Raw genomic sequence first — 15,073 nt, 5'->3', positions numbered from 1 at the left:
CCATAGTTCCACACAATGATGGTTTCAATACCATACCCTTTCCAGCTAGCGTTCGCATAGTGATCTAAATTTAATTCTGCCAGTAAACTCATTGTCGGCAATGCTTATGCCTTATTGTGCAGTGTTTTAACTGCCACCACTTCCAATTCCATTTACACAGAGCAGTGCTCAACCTTTCTGCGGGCTAAAGTCCACGGGTCTCACTAAATCTCGCGAGCATACCAACTAAGGCCTGCAACTCCCTAGACCTCAAAGACATTACAATGTATCGCGCAGGTTAAATGACTTTACTTAAAATCATTTCCGCAGGATAAATTATTGTGGTGCAGAATACATAGTTAAGTGCAAAGCAAGTTCACGGTTTCTGACTTTTTCCCTTTGAAAACACACTTCCCAAAACCTGACTACATGATCTTATGCAGGGTCCAAACTAGTCTACCTTACCTAAAGCCCAGACATGCTTAGGCACAACTGTACATCAGTCACCACAGCACTCCATTTTGCATACCATATCAAAAGAATGTGTTACAGCAGTATTCACAATGGTGATTAGCTGTACTACACACCTTGAATATAACTTCCAACACATTTAAGCATACAAACAACACCAAGGAAATTGTGGTTGCTCACAACTAATCTAAAAATAATTAACGCAAGACAATTTAGCACCAGTAAATGATGGGGGTGTAAATTTATTAATGCGATTTACAAAAGCATGATCTGGCAATCGATGGCCTTAATGCAATTTCATCCCACAAACATACTGCAACTGACCTGCAGTTAAAACCTTCATAGAGGATCTACCCTGCTCATCTTCACAGCTTTCAACAATGAAAATAATGTATGGAATAAATGCTCTAGATTCATATACTGTACAGAATATATGCACAGCTCTTTTCTGCAGATGGCCAGTTGACACTTGAAAGCTGATCATGCAGCTGTAGCCGTAGAAAGAAAAACAGGATTCCCAAAATACAAAAGTTAGCGGTCATATTTCTTTTAAATAGTCAAATACATGCATTTTAATTCTGTATTTGCTTACATTTGTACATGTCTGGTTTGACAGTGTTCAATGTGGAAAAGTATGCTTTTACGATAAACACAACAATTTTGGTAGCCACTGTGAAATACCATTATATCTTACTTTAGATGCATGTTTACAACTATAGGGGATTTTTCTACATGGCAAACAAGATCAAGAATGCAACCATCAAACAGAATAGACCCATGGCTTCAGACAAGGCGAACCCAAGGATGGCGTAGGAAAACAGCTGCTGCTTTAGAGAAGGGTTCCTGTGGAGGACAAACAGTTGCCAGAGTGAGCATGTACTGGTCAACTATCCAAAGTGTCTCCAAATGTCACAGAGAAATACCACCACTTCATTAGACACATTAGAGGCATGACATCAGAACTGCAGCAGAGGAGGCTTGCGAGTGAACAGCGTTTTAATTAATTTATTTGGTCCAACTAAGGTGGAATTCAATTCAGCAGTGCTCCTTGCAAAACATCTTTATACGATTTATACAACATCCAATAAAACACAGTACTGCAAGAAATGGCACAGCCTGTTTATCAGAGATCTCAAGCATTTGCAAATAGGATTATTTGCATACAAACTGTGCAACCTCAGGCAGGTAAAAAAGGGAATCTATTCTTCATGTACTGTATCGACCACCTTCAGTTTCACAAATATGCTGAAGCTAGAATTGACAGGGAAAAAATTATGAATGGTATTACTGCCTTAAAGCAGGAGACAGACTGAGCCCTCACCTGGCATAACCAATGATAAGGCTGCCGAACACGGTTCCGATTCCGGCCCCAGATCCAGCTACTCCAACAGTAGCAGCACCAGCACCAATAAACTTGGCTGCAGTGTCAATGTCCCGGCTGGCAGCACTTGTCTGGAAGCCTCTTAGGGCTAGCGGAGACGGGCCGCTCTGTGGCAGAAGGGCTGCACTAGCCTGGAAAAAAAGGTAAATTGATTCACCAGAGAACCATCAACACCAAGTTCACGATAACACACTTGAGGAGTAACTTGAGCTTTTCATTGTGAAAAGTTCCTGAAACTCACTCAATCTGGGCCAACATGTATTCTGTGGTGAAATTACAACACTGTTGCAGCCCAGCAATGAAAAGCACTTTCAAGGACAATCGACTGGGTTGAGACAGAAATACGATTCCTCACCTCTCCTGTTCTGGTCAGAGGTCCAGACATGACAGCTGCAGAGAGGGGCCTGCACAGAGCCCGGGAGCCAACACGCACCTGCACCCAAAACAATGGAAATGTCAGAGTGACACACGCCGTCCTGAAATAAGACACCTATACTGAGCTGTGCATTTGCTCCGAAGAATGAAGGTGAGCGCAAAGGACTCAAATGTTAAGTAACATTCACACTGACTTATTAAAATTAAGCACGTTGTTTTAGAGTCAAAGTAGAACCTTACTAAACAACAACTAAGCTTTCTTTGATTTCCAAGAGAGTGCAGTGCATGATGTCAAGTAATTTAAGCGATACAGGTGGTGACAAGTGGGAGGAACATTTAGGATTGCTTCAGCAGGACTTTCAGGAAGCAGTTATACATGAACTGCATGGACACTACAGTAGAGCTTCTCTATAGCCCCGCCATAGCAATCTGGCTTCCTTTGCACACGCCCCATGTTATAGGATATACATTATCAACCTAACTTATACAACATGACCAAAAGTCCGCATGCAGACTTCATACTAAATTTGCTTTTCTAGCGCGAGTTAACACACACACACAACTTGCAGTTGCTTTTACGGCGTAGAATGACCTTGGAATTTCGAAACCTGCAAATCTAGCTACTCTATGAAATTTGCTCGTTAGCAAAGCTAAGTTAGCTTGCCAAATGTTTGGGGAGGAGGGTCCGATTCGAGTTGCAAAATTAGCTCCATTGTGTCATCTGAACTACATACCAGCGCGCTCAAATTATCGTGATTATTTATACAAAACACGCAAGATGTTTATAATCAATCAATGGCTAGCAATCCAGCGAATCAGTTTGCTGCTCTCAAGCAAGCTAGTCGAATTCAAGTTCAACAGGCCCGTGCAAATACAAACTGCGAGAGTGTTAACAGTGTCTGTTCCAATTTTCATTCCCAACAAAGCACTTACCAGTGCAGGCGTAGAGACGAACTTCGCACAGGCATACATTTTAATTTCTTTATTGAACCGGTTCGTTCCAACTTGGTAGAAACCCGGGTCTGTCTCTGAAAATACAAGCAAAAATTAGCCAATGTTAGCTAAGGTCAATAGAGGTTTGCCGGCGTAAATTATGAATGAGAAATTACAAAAAAAAGGCCGAGCATACTCCTGCCCCCATACTATGCGGGGACGGGATCGGTCTGGCACTAAATACAGTTTTTAGAGAAGATGACACACGATTGTACAGTTTTAAGTTTTCGGCTCTCTATGTACCTTCACTTCACTTACCGGCAGCAGAGGTCGAACCACAGAACGCGCAGTACGCATGCGTCAACTTTATTTAGAACCCGGATGGTGGTTTACGCCGCCCAGGCAAGGTCATTTCATTGCAACTTTATTGAAAAAGCAGAAAGTAACAACAGAGAGCAACAAAAGCAGTGCACTTAAATTCTGATCACTTTATACCTGATAAAATAAACATAACACCGATTACGAACATTCTCTGAAATTAAGTCTCTTCAGAGCGACTATATACATTTGATATGAATGGGATTGTATTGCATTACATAATTGCTTGCGTCTAGTGCAACCTACACAAATTGTGACTGATTATTGGAATTGTTTACATAAATGTTACATATATATTATTCATCTATGTTACATTTTTTGCCATTCAGAAATCAAAGGATAAATAACTGAATGTTTTCTTGATGGACACATAGGTACAGTGGGCTCCAAAATCATTGGCACCCCTGGCAAAGATGTCAGCCAAGAGTCCTTTTCAAGAGTTTCAAGAGTCCAAGAGTTTCTTTTCTATAGGTTAGAAAACACATTTATAGGGATTTATGACAATTCCTTCATGCATAACTATTCAGCATTATTGATATCCTTGGGATACTGGATACTGATATGGCCATTGCTGAACATGGTTGTTGTTTTTAAACATTTCTGTGTGGATTTTGATGTATACGTGGAATCATTGTCCTGCTGGACAATCTATCTACACCCAAGACTCAGCTGCCTAGCAGAGGCAACCGGATTTTCTGCCCGATATTTTGTTGAATTCATTCTGCCAATTATCTTAAATGGTGCCCCTTGACCACTGGCAGCAAAACATCTCCAAAACATCAATGACCCACTGCCATATTTGACAGTTCATATGAGGTGCTTCTCCTTGTATGCATTCCATTTTGCCGCCAAACATGTTCAAGTCATAAGTCCAATGAGGTTTGGCAAACATGCTTGCTTTTGCATGTTCTCAGTAAGGGTTGTCTTTGTGCCACCATTCCAAAGAGTTTGCTGATACGTTAGTGCAATTGTAAAAACATTTTTAGACTTGGTGACCTCAACTGATCTCTGGAATTCTTAAACTTTGATCCTTGGGCTACATATGGCCTCCCTCACCATCTTCCTTACTGTCCGGGGCGATAATATGCACTTGCATCCTCTTCCTGGCAAGTTTGCGTCATTCCATATGTGTTTTTTATTATTGCACTTACAGTGCTAAGTGGTATGTTTAACCATTTATGTATGTTTTTGTACCCATTACCTAACATGTGATGATTACCATCTGTGTCTTCTGAATTGACAGTTCTTTGGCTTTTCCCATGCTGATGGTTGACAAAGGAATTTAACATTCATGTTACCTCATTTTTATACTGTAGTGAATCACAAAGTGATGGAATTATGCAATATAGTTCATTTAGACTGTGATTAACTAAATTAAAGTTAAATTGTATTACCAGTTTCAATTTGTTTGATTTTATTTACAATAATTGTTAGGGGTGCCAATAATTGTGGCACCTGTGGTTTTCAGAAAAAATGAGATTGCTAAATAAAAAACATTGAAACATGAGAGTAAATGTATTGAAATAGAAGTATAGTGTTTCTTGTATGTTTCAACATAAAATATATAGATAGATAGATAGATAGATAGATAGATACTTTATTCATCCCGATGGAAATTTTAGGCATCCAGTAGCTTATACATGCACACATATACACACATATCTCACACACATAAAGCTCAAAATCACTCACAGAAAAGTAAGAAGTAATCAAGTATAATCAACAATATTATCTATAACAACAATATTATACATGTTGTTTATTATATTCAGCCTTTTTTCTCCATTTCTATTAAGGGTGCCAATAATTCTGGAGCCCACTGTATATCCTTTCCAAAGAAATACAACATATTCAATGAATAAACAAAAGTCTGAAACCCAGAAAGGGGACAAAACAAATCAAATATCTGCCCCATTGACCTCCTCTAAAATATTGTCAATTAAACTGATCAGTGAGCACTGAAAATGTCACAGCTCAAAGCCTGCTCTCCTTTCCACAGCAAGCTTGGAGTGGAGACCGATGGAGGCAGCGCTGAAGCTCCAGTGCTGTTCTGCTCTGATAGCATGCGTCACACAGCTCCCTGCTCCTACTGCTGCACCTGTTGAGGTGTGAATCGCGCTCCTCCCACAGGAGGTGTCCCAGGGTCCTGTCTGTGTAGCCCTCAGACTGGAGGTGTAGAGGCTCACCGGCAGAATTTATAATCTTGATGAATGACTCACCGGCAGCTGGGGCAGGGAGGCAAAGGTAATGAGCGCTGAGAAATGGCTCTCTTTCCACCGGCTCCTGTAATTGAAGCATCCCCCACTGGTTTCTCTGATGGGACATATACAGGTGCACAAGGGGTTTGAGTCATAGCCTCCTGATCTCACTCAGGCTTTTTCCTTTCCCGGAATCCCTCCCAGGACTGATATCCCCCATTTCCCATGCGCCAAAGGGAAATGGCAGGATCAACAGTTATGAAGGGGTCTGCTGGGCAAATGTATCCTCTTTCTCCAAATGTGAATACAAGGCCATTGAAATACATGCACACAATATTTATTCTGTTTACTGTTTGCATAACAGCTTTAATTTGACATGGTATACCTGTATATTTAAGATATGCATTTCAAACATAAAAATATTTGAGAAACATTGTGAATATAATTCAAATTGTATGTCAGTGAAAGTAAAAACAAATTTGAATGAGGATTACATTTTTCAAGTCATCCTCTCGCTATACTACATATAATATACTACATTTATAACTGCTTTAAAAAAAAGGATATTTGATGATAAAGAGGAATGGTTATTTAAATCCAATTATGGTCAACTTGGCCTTGTTGTTTTTTGAGGGCATGGGTCAAAGTCATAGATGGCAAGTTCCAGTCCTGGAGAGCTGAAGTGTATGCAGGTTTTGGTATTTACTTTTATTCTGCAGCCAGTTTGGGATTTAGAGACAAGGTATGTGTACTGTTCAGTGAAAACATAAATTAAGCTTTTAAGTGCTATAAAACCCAAAACTAGCAGACATCGCAGCCCACTTGACAGGTGGATCTAAGCCATACACATCACTTATTGACTAATCACCTGTATGTAGAAATAGTAGCATGTAGAAATACAAAATAGTCAGCAGAACTTCATTTTTGGCAACAACAATTTTATAGAATTATTGAGCAGTTGTAAGTAAAGTGATGTCTTTTGCTATGATGATAATGTCCAGCAGAGGGAGGTGTTGAGGCTTTGATTGGGGCTGTGGCTAACAGTCACATTTAGTGGCCCAAACTTTAGTTTATTTTTAAATTATCTAATTGATATTTACTTTGGGGAGGAAGGTACATGTATTATGCAGTATATTAATATGCACCTAAGATGCACAGTAATAAAAAATGCATGTAATAGTTTATTTAATAATTAATTAAATAAAACATTTAATCCGAGACCTACCTTCCTATAAAATGCAGCCTACATCAGTGTTTCATGCCTTTTGCATGCATGCATATGCACAGACACAGATACACACACACACACGCACGCATGCACGCACACACACACACACACACACATTTGCCCTTTGTCGATAAAGTCTTTCCTTCAGAGTTCCATGTCAGGATTCCCAGAGACACTATTCCTCTCTGGAAACATCAAAAATTTAGCTGTCTTCATCACAGAAGTACCTACCAAACATGCCTTGACCCCTCTTTCAATATCATTGAGCTCTTCTTGCCTTCTAGTCATGCCAGCCATAATTATAGACAACTGTTAGTGTCATAAATGTTTTTATATGGCACTAAATACATGTGTAAAGTTTTATGTGAAAATACTGTTTAAAAGTATGAAAAAATACAAAATTCAAAAGTCATATCTGCATGGAACCCATTCACTTTGGGATCTTTGAAGCTCAATATCTCAAAACTCTCAGAACGCAGATAGAACCTTCTAATTCTCAGCTCACGCATTGCAAAACAGTATTTTGGAATAAATTAACCATTTCAGTGTTCATTTTGAGGTTTGTTTGAGAATCATTGGCTTGTGGAATGATGCTTCTGTGGCTAAGTTTGAACCATTGATCTTAACACGATCCCCTGCTCTCAGCCAATATTCAAAACCACCATCATATTTCAGTGAAGGTCTGACTGGTATGTTAACACTGTCTGAAACATGGTCTCCCAGTTTTACAAAGACGCTTCTCCCAGTGATGTATGAATTGATTCAGTTTAGAACAGTGCCGGAAAAACCAACCATTCTTCAAGGTGACTGATTAAGATGTGATGATGTATAGTGCCAAATGCAGCACTAAGATCAATGAGAATAAGAATGGACACTTTGCTGGTATCAGCTCTTGATCTTAGGTAATTTATACTACAAGCTTAACCAAAGCTGCCTCAGTGCCATGGTTGGCTCTGAAACCTAATTGGAAATTTTCATTTAGGTATTCTTTGGTTGATTAAAAAAACTTTTTCCAAGACTTTGCTTAAAAATTTTACATTTGAAATTGGCCGAACAACCAGGCCAGATTTTTTTAAAAAGCAGTAGCTTCACAATGCCAGTCTTGAAGGCATTCGGGAAAACACAAGACTTTTAGAAGGAATTGTATAACGTGTTCAAAGACAGACTGTCAAAAGTGATTTTTAAGGAAATAGGGTTGAATGAACATGAGAATAGTTCCATCTCTGTAACAATCTAGATTAAAGTTTGAGAATATTAGTATTAAGTATTAGCCTGTACCAAAGTGACAGAAAGGAAAATACGGAAAGAAAGGAACTGCTCATACTACAAAGCATACCACCTCATTGTTGGAACATGGTAATGGTAAATGGTAAATGGCAGGCATTTATATAGCACCTTTATCCAAAGTGCTGTACAATTGATGCTTCTCCATTCACCCATTCATGCACACACTCACACACCGACGGTGACAGCGATTGGCTGCCATGCAAGGCCCCGACCAGCTCATCAGGAGAATTTGGGGGTTAGGTGTCTTGCTCAGGGACACTTCAACACAGCCCGGGCGGGGGATCGAACCGGCAACCCTCTGACTGCCAGACGACTGCTCTTACTGCCTGAGCCATGTCACCCCATGGCTCAGGCAGGAAATGTAAAATGTAAAATGTGAAATGTTCTACCATTTTACCGATGCTCTATACTCATAGCAAAGAGATGTATCTCAGTAGTAATAATAAACTTCATTTGTAAAGCACCTTTCTTACAAAGCATGCAACTCAAAGTACTTCACAGAGCAATACAATAATATAAAATGGTCAAGCCATACAATGCCATATGATAAATACAACACCAAATAAGCAAAAGGTAATAGTGATTAAATAAAATAGGGACGCAATAAAAACAATGAAATTAAGAGTAATTAGGAACAATAAAAAAGTGAAATGAATAATGTGGCTTATTAAAAGCAGATTTGTTATCTTCATTTTACTTGCCACAGATTGGCAATTTCCGCTACCGATTAGTTTCTTTGAAAAGGCCGTCACTCCTACTGATCAGGGTAGACAAGCTCTGCTATCCTTTGCTTGTGAGACTGTGGATTATTGATTGCTTTGTTGACTTGTGTATGACCGTATTTGTATTTGACTTATGACGCTCACTCAGCCATTTTTGATTTGTTTGTGATTGGATTTTGCCCCTTGCATCCCTTACAATTCTGATTCCTACCCAGCCCTTTTTGATGTTTGCCCCAGTGCCTCACTTGTGCTGGACCCTGTTCGCCCACCATAACTGTGCCTTTAATTTGCCCCTCTGCTCACCATAAAGTGGCTCCGGTAAAGTTGGAGTGTTTCCAGCTGAATTGCATCCTTCCAACGGGACACTGTTTGTTATTTTGCTTTGTTATTTTGGAAGGTGATCTTGGGAGTTGGGGGTTGGCTACATGCTGCTTCGAGCCCGATAAGCTTTCGAAGACTGGTGAGGCTTATATAGGTTTGTTTAGGCAGACAGGACCAGAGTTTTTGTTTCGTGCCCACTCCCCATTCTACACTGCACCTCTTTATCCTTTACCCTGTCACGGCCTGGCCTGGTCGTAACAGTAGCCCTGGGAACATCTGTCGTAAACTCACCATGTTCCGAACACCAAGTTAGCTCACCATGTTCTAACTAGTGCAACTTTCATGACAAATAACAAATAAATGACTTCCAGATCAGCTTTGGTTTTTGTGTGTGCGTGAAGCATAATTCCTAACGTTTTCATGAAAACTTGGTACGAGTCACATACGCAATCTATTTCAGCATACAGTAACATGGTAATAGTGATCCACTGTGACATTGTGGTGGGGAAGCTGTTGCAAATGAGAGACCACGAACCAGGTTGGCTTATACAGCAGTGTTCGGACCATTGTGAGCTAACACCGTCTTCCAAACACAGGGATGTTGTGCAGTTATTTGTCGTTTTCTGAATAGTTTTTGGTCCAATTCACATCAATCAAAGTGTTTTAGTGTCTGAGATAATCAATAAGCAACCATAATCATGAACCACATGACTCAGAAAAAAACTACCATTGAATAGACGTTAACTTCTGGAGGAAGCGGCCGCTTCTCTGTGTTTGGAACGCGGTTTATGTTAAGAGGTGTGCTGTAGGGGATTGAAGAGCAAGGACAATCAGTAACATAGGGGGGTACCAAGTCATTTAGCGCAATATTTTTCAATCAGTCCTAATAGATACAGGAAGCCAATGCAACTCTCGCAATGCTGGTGTTAAATGCTCTCATCGTTTGGTCCTAGTTAAAACTCTTGCGTCAGCATTTTGTATTGTGATTGCTGCTTTAGGAAGACCAATATAAAGTGCATTGCAAATGGTTGTGTATAAAAGCATGGATGAGCTTCTCAGCATCTTTGTGCGATAAAAAATGACAAAATTTTGCAATATTTAGCAAATGATAAAATTAAGTGAGAAAAAATTTAAGAAATGGGTTCTCTTCTAAAATGGGTTTTTGACTTGTTTTTTATCCGTGATTCCTGGATCCTAAACTTGAGCAAATTTTTTTTGGTCTAGGGCCAATAATGAGAATTTCAGTTTTCTCTGAATTTAACTGTAAAAGTTATTGCTCATCCATACATTTATTTCAGATAGACAGTCGCTTAGGTTTGACAGTGATCTTTGGTCCTCTGGTTTTACGCATATATACCATCAGCATAACTATGGAAGTTGACATGGTGACAAATAATGTTACCCAGGGGAAGCATGTACAACAAAAACAGTAAAGGTCCGAGGCCTTAGGCCACACCATGGTCAACTGAAACAATGTTAGATGTGTATTCACCCAGCTGAACATAAAATATTTCAGTAATATAAGAATAAAACTCTTTTAAAACAGTCCCAGAGAGCCCAACCCATTTTTTAAGAAGATTAATTGTAATTTTATGTTTATATTTAATAGTGTCAAAAGCAGCACAAAGATCCAGCAGCATAAGAACAGAAACCCTTCCAGCATCTCATCTAAAACTTTCACTAAAGCAGTTTCAGTACTATGGCCCTGAAACCAGTCTTAATAGAATTTTAAGTCATTATCAGTCATTATTATATACAATATACACTCACCAAGCACTTTATTGGGAACATTTGTACTTTATTACATCTACATATTCATGCAATTATCTAATCAGCCAATTGTGTGGCAGCAGTGCAATGAATACAATCATGTAGATACGGGTCAGGAGTTAATGTTCACATCAACCATCAGAATGGGGAAAAGTGATTTTGACTGTTGGAGGCAGACAGGGTGGTTTGAGTATCTCATAAACTGCTGATCTCCTGAGATTTTCACACACACTAGTCTCTAGAGTTTGGAAAGAATGGTGCAAAAAACTAAACAAAAAGCAGTTCTGCAGACAGAAACGACTTGTTAATGAAAGACAGAGTCAGAGGAGAATCGCCAGACTGGTCAAAGTTGACAGGAAGGTGACAGTAACACAAATAACCACACATTACAACAGTGGTATGCAGAAGAGCATCTCTTTCATTATATGATATGTGTTCTTGCATAAGCAGATAAAAATAAGTGAATTGCATTAAAAAGTTTCATTTTTAATGTCACGATTGTCACATTAATCTTAACCAATGCTCCAGGACCTGCATTGGTTCCTTTTCTATTTAAAAAAAAAAACAAACAAAAAAAAACACCTGCCATATTAAAAAATGCATGGCATCTAATCCTACATCAGTTTCACCTTCCCTCCATTGAATTGGATGTGGTGAAACGTATGTAGGAATAGATGGCCAGGTTATAGTTTGCTAAAAAAAATTACCTAATAAAAGTATTGTGGACAGATGATTCATGTGATGACAAGAGCAAACTGTGGAAGCCAAAAGGAATCGCTGAAGATTGAAAGATTGAAATTATGGTTCGGGCATGTATGGCTGCCACAGATACTGGCTCACATGTCTTCATTGATGAAGTAGCTGCTGATAGCAGCAGCAGAATGTATTCTGAAGTGTGCAGAAGCATCTTACCTGCTCAAGTGAAAACCTAACTGCGGGGTGACATGGCTCAGGCAGTAAGAACAGTCGTCTGGCAGTCGGAGGGTTGCCGGTTCGATCCCCTGCCCGAAGTGTCCCTGAGCAAGACACCTTGTCGTGAGCCACGGACCCCTTGCCGAGCTCAGACCTCACGTTCCCACGAGCAGTACCTCACAATGAGGTGTCTCGGGGACAAACTCAAGTACTCCGAACGTCCTGGAGCCATGGTAAGTTCTACTGAACTTCCAGCCCAGTCTCGAAGTGAAGGGTGTGATGCAAATCTGGTATTCGATGTCCTGTATTCAATGTATTCCTCTAAAGAATCTTTATCACATATGATTATAGTAAGATATACTTTATTATAATCAATCAAAAGAATAGAGTTATACAGATTACAGTGTAAATATCATCTTTCAGTTTGCTGATCACATGCAAGTTACATATACCCCTTTAGCTCTTTCTAATTTAACTTTCCACCATGATGTTTAAAAGTCAAGGTACACCCCTCAAATACCCATCCTCCTCTTTGGCCTTTACCTTATCTTATGGCTCCCCCTTCACGGAGATAAAAGCTACTGAACTTCCATTAATACAATGGGTACGAACGCCCCTAAAGTCTACTACTTACTTATATCGTATATAGTATCTTACTAAAAAATAAAAGACATGAAAATGAAAGGAAACTTAAAATGTATTACTTCTATGTACTACTTTTCCTACTTTTACAAGTAATATAGAATTACCACCCATGTCCTAAATATAGCCATCTCGTTTTCTGCGGGATTTGATCCCTCCTCCTTGCTGTTGATGAGCTCTTTGAACAGCTGCATTGGTTTGGGAATCTGGGGCAGGATCAGGACCCAGACTTTCGAAAGACGTGACTTTGCACTTCGTACTTCTCCTGCCAGTTGTATGGGATGTGCACTGGTATGTCTTCGAACACGTCGGGGGTTTTGCAGTGCAGCCGCAGCATATGCCTCTCCTCACTGACACTGAGGTTAGGGGGGGAGGCTTCAGGTTCTTACGTGGGTCCAGCAGGAAGGTGTTCTGTAGCGTGGAGGAACCCCGCATCCCGTCTGTTGGCCTCCAGGTGCAGTTCACGGCTCCAAGCATGTCGTAAAAGCCCTTTAATTCTTTCACCAGCTTTTCTGTATGATGAGGGATGCGCGTGAACACCTCTTCGACATCAGTCCCGCTGCCACAACTCTTGGGCTAAGTCCGCACCGCGTACATCACTCTGTTCTCCATATCCAGATCCTGGAGTGGCGCGCAGAGGGAGCGTTGCGTTGCTCTCTCTTCAACAGCCCATAGATATCTTCTGAAGCAAAATTCTAAGATGCCATCCTAAGGTCTAAAAGCTTATTCCTTATATATCTTTTTTGCTTTCAAAAGTATGCAAAAGTTTATTTTTGATAAGAAATGTCCCCAATATTTCAAGCGGGAAGACATTTATCTCTTATGTAACTTGTTTTTTAATGACCATATTCATCACTTCTGTTTTTCCCACTGTCATTTTCTCCTACCTCAAAAGAAATTTCCCCAATACTTTATCTCATGTGCCCCTCCGGTTTGGGAATTTCCACCATCTTAATATATGAGTGGAAAAACACTAGCTTTTTTGTATTTTTTTTAAGGAACCTATTCATCACTGGTGTCTGTTTCAATTTCATAGTCTCTCCTTGACTTCCTCCACACCTTGATCTCATGCAAGCCAGAAGGTAGTGCCTGCCACCATCTCAATACACTCTTCAAGTGCCCCTTTTTGTGGCGCCTTAAGGGATCTACAAAGGACATCCAGCTAATAGCTGAGTGTAATTCATCATTTAACTCCTCCACTGTTAGTCCTTTGAATCTATCCGATAAATTATCTGTGCTATAATCAGGAAGGCCCTTAAAGCCTCTTAATATTCTTTTGGTATTGACATCCCTTCCGTTTTCCTTATTTTTTTGCTTTAACCATTGTGCCCCTCCCCTGTAGCGTTGGGGTATTCTCAGTCAGAACTTTAACCTTGCTCCTTAAAACCCTAAATCTAAGTCCCCCGACTTCAGACTCCTCTACTGACAAGTATGGCTGCTCATTATCTCTGAACCACATATTTTTCTTCTTACGGGCGTTCTTACTACCACCTCAATGGCGTGTGCGAGGGGTTAACAATGCATTCCTTCCTAACCCATCCCCCGTCAATCTCTCATCAGGGGGGCCTAGGGCCGGGTCCTCGACAACCTAACCCCCAAATGCTCCTGACGAGCTGGTTGGTGCCTTCCATGGCAGCCAATCGCTGTTGGTGTGTGAGTGTGTGTATGAATGGGTGAATGAGAAGCATCAATTGTATAGCGCTTTGGATAAAGGCGCTATATAAATTCCAACCATTTATCTAAGGCAGCTAGACTCAACAAGCAGGAGTTCAAGATGGCTGCAGTAAAGGCTTGGCAGAACATCACCAGAGAAGATACTGAGTACCTGGGGTTGTGCATGGGTCACAGACTTGTCTTATATCTTCTCATATGAAAATGGCAAGTCCCTGCTAAAGTCACTCCACTGGCTACCAGTTGCTGCCAGGATCAGTTTCAAAGTTCTGACTCTGGCCTATGCGGCAGCCAACACGATGGCCCCTGCCTACAGGGCATAATTAAGGCCTACACACCAGCTCAACCACTCCGCTCTGCTGCCACAGGCCGACTTGCTCATCCTGCCAGCCACTTGAATGGCTCTCGCTTGGCCCGACTGCGGAGCTTCTCCACCCTGGCTCCCCAGCGGTGGAACAACCTCCCCATCCCCAGGAGAACTGCTCACTCACTGCCCATTTTCCACCGCAGTCCTTTGCGGGAGTCCCCTAATCTATTGTCACCTGTCAGTCTTTAGGCCTTTGTGTTTTTGTACTTTGATCTCAGACTCAGAATTTGTATTTGTACTGTAGTTCCTGAAGTTGTAGATGTTTTGGTAGGGTAGTTACAGACTTGGCCTATGTACCTTGTGTACTGGACTTATGCTCATGGCCTTACAACCAATCATATATGAATTGGACCTTATCCGATGTGTTAGGTTGTTTGTTCTGTGGAGGAATTTTGGCCCACTCATCTTTGCAGAATTGTTGTAATTCAGCCACATTGG

General features: G+C 40.6%; 1 protein-coding gene across 2 annotated transcripts; it reads right to left on the bottom strand.

Moving 5' to 3' along the window:
- Nucleotides 1-661: 661 nt before the first annotated feature.
- atp5mc3a (ATP synthase membrane subunit c locus 3a) lies at nt 662-3,518 on the bottom strand. Of its 2 annotated transcripts, none has more exons than XM_061236263.1 (5): nt 3,458-3,518; nt 3,140-3,234; nt 2,187-2,264; nt 1,772-1,962; nt 662-1,293 (listed from the first exon to the last, which is right to left on the bottom strand). In XM_061236263.1, the coding sequence occupies exons 2-5, from the start codon at nt 3,176-3,178 to the stop codon at nt 1,179-1,181; spliced, it is 423 nt and encodes a 140-aa protein (XP_061092247.1). In that variant the 5' UTR covers nt 3,179-3,234; nt 3,458-3,518; the 3' UTR covers nt 662-1,178. The 2 variants fall into 2 exon arrangements, with proteins under 2 accessions (XP_061092247.1, XP_061092248.1); XM_061236264.1 differs by having other exon boundaries at nt 3,443-3,489.
- Nucleotides 3,519-15,073: the final 11,555 nt, after the last annotated feature.

Source organism: Conger conger, chromosome 3 (assembly GCF_963514075.1).
Source record: "Conger conger chromosome 3, fConCon1.1, whole genome shotgun sequence".
NCBI classification, from domain to species: domain Eukaryota; kingdom Metazoa; phylum Chordata; class Actinopteri; order Anguilliformes; family Congridae; genus Conger; species Conger conger.
The sequence above is the reverse complement of the archived record's forward strand: the minus strand, read 5'-3'. Positions and strand labels throughout refer to the sequence as shown.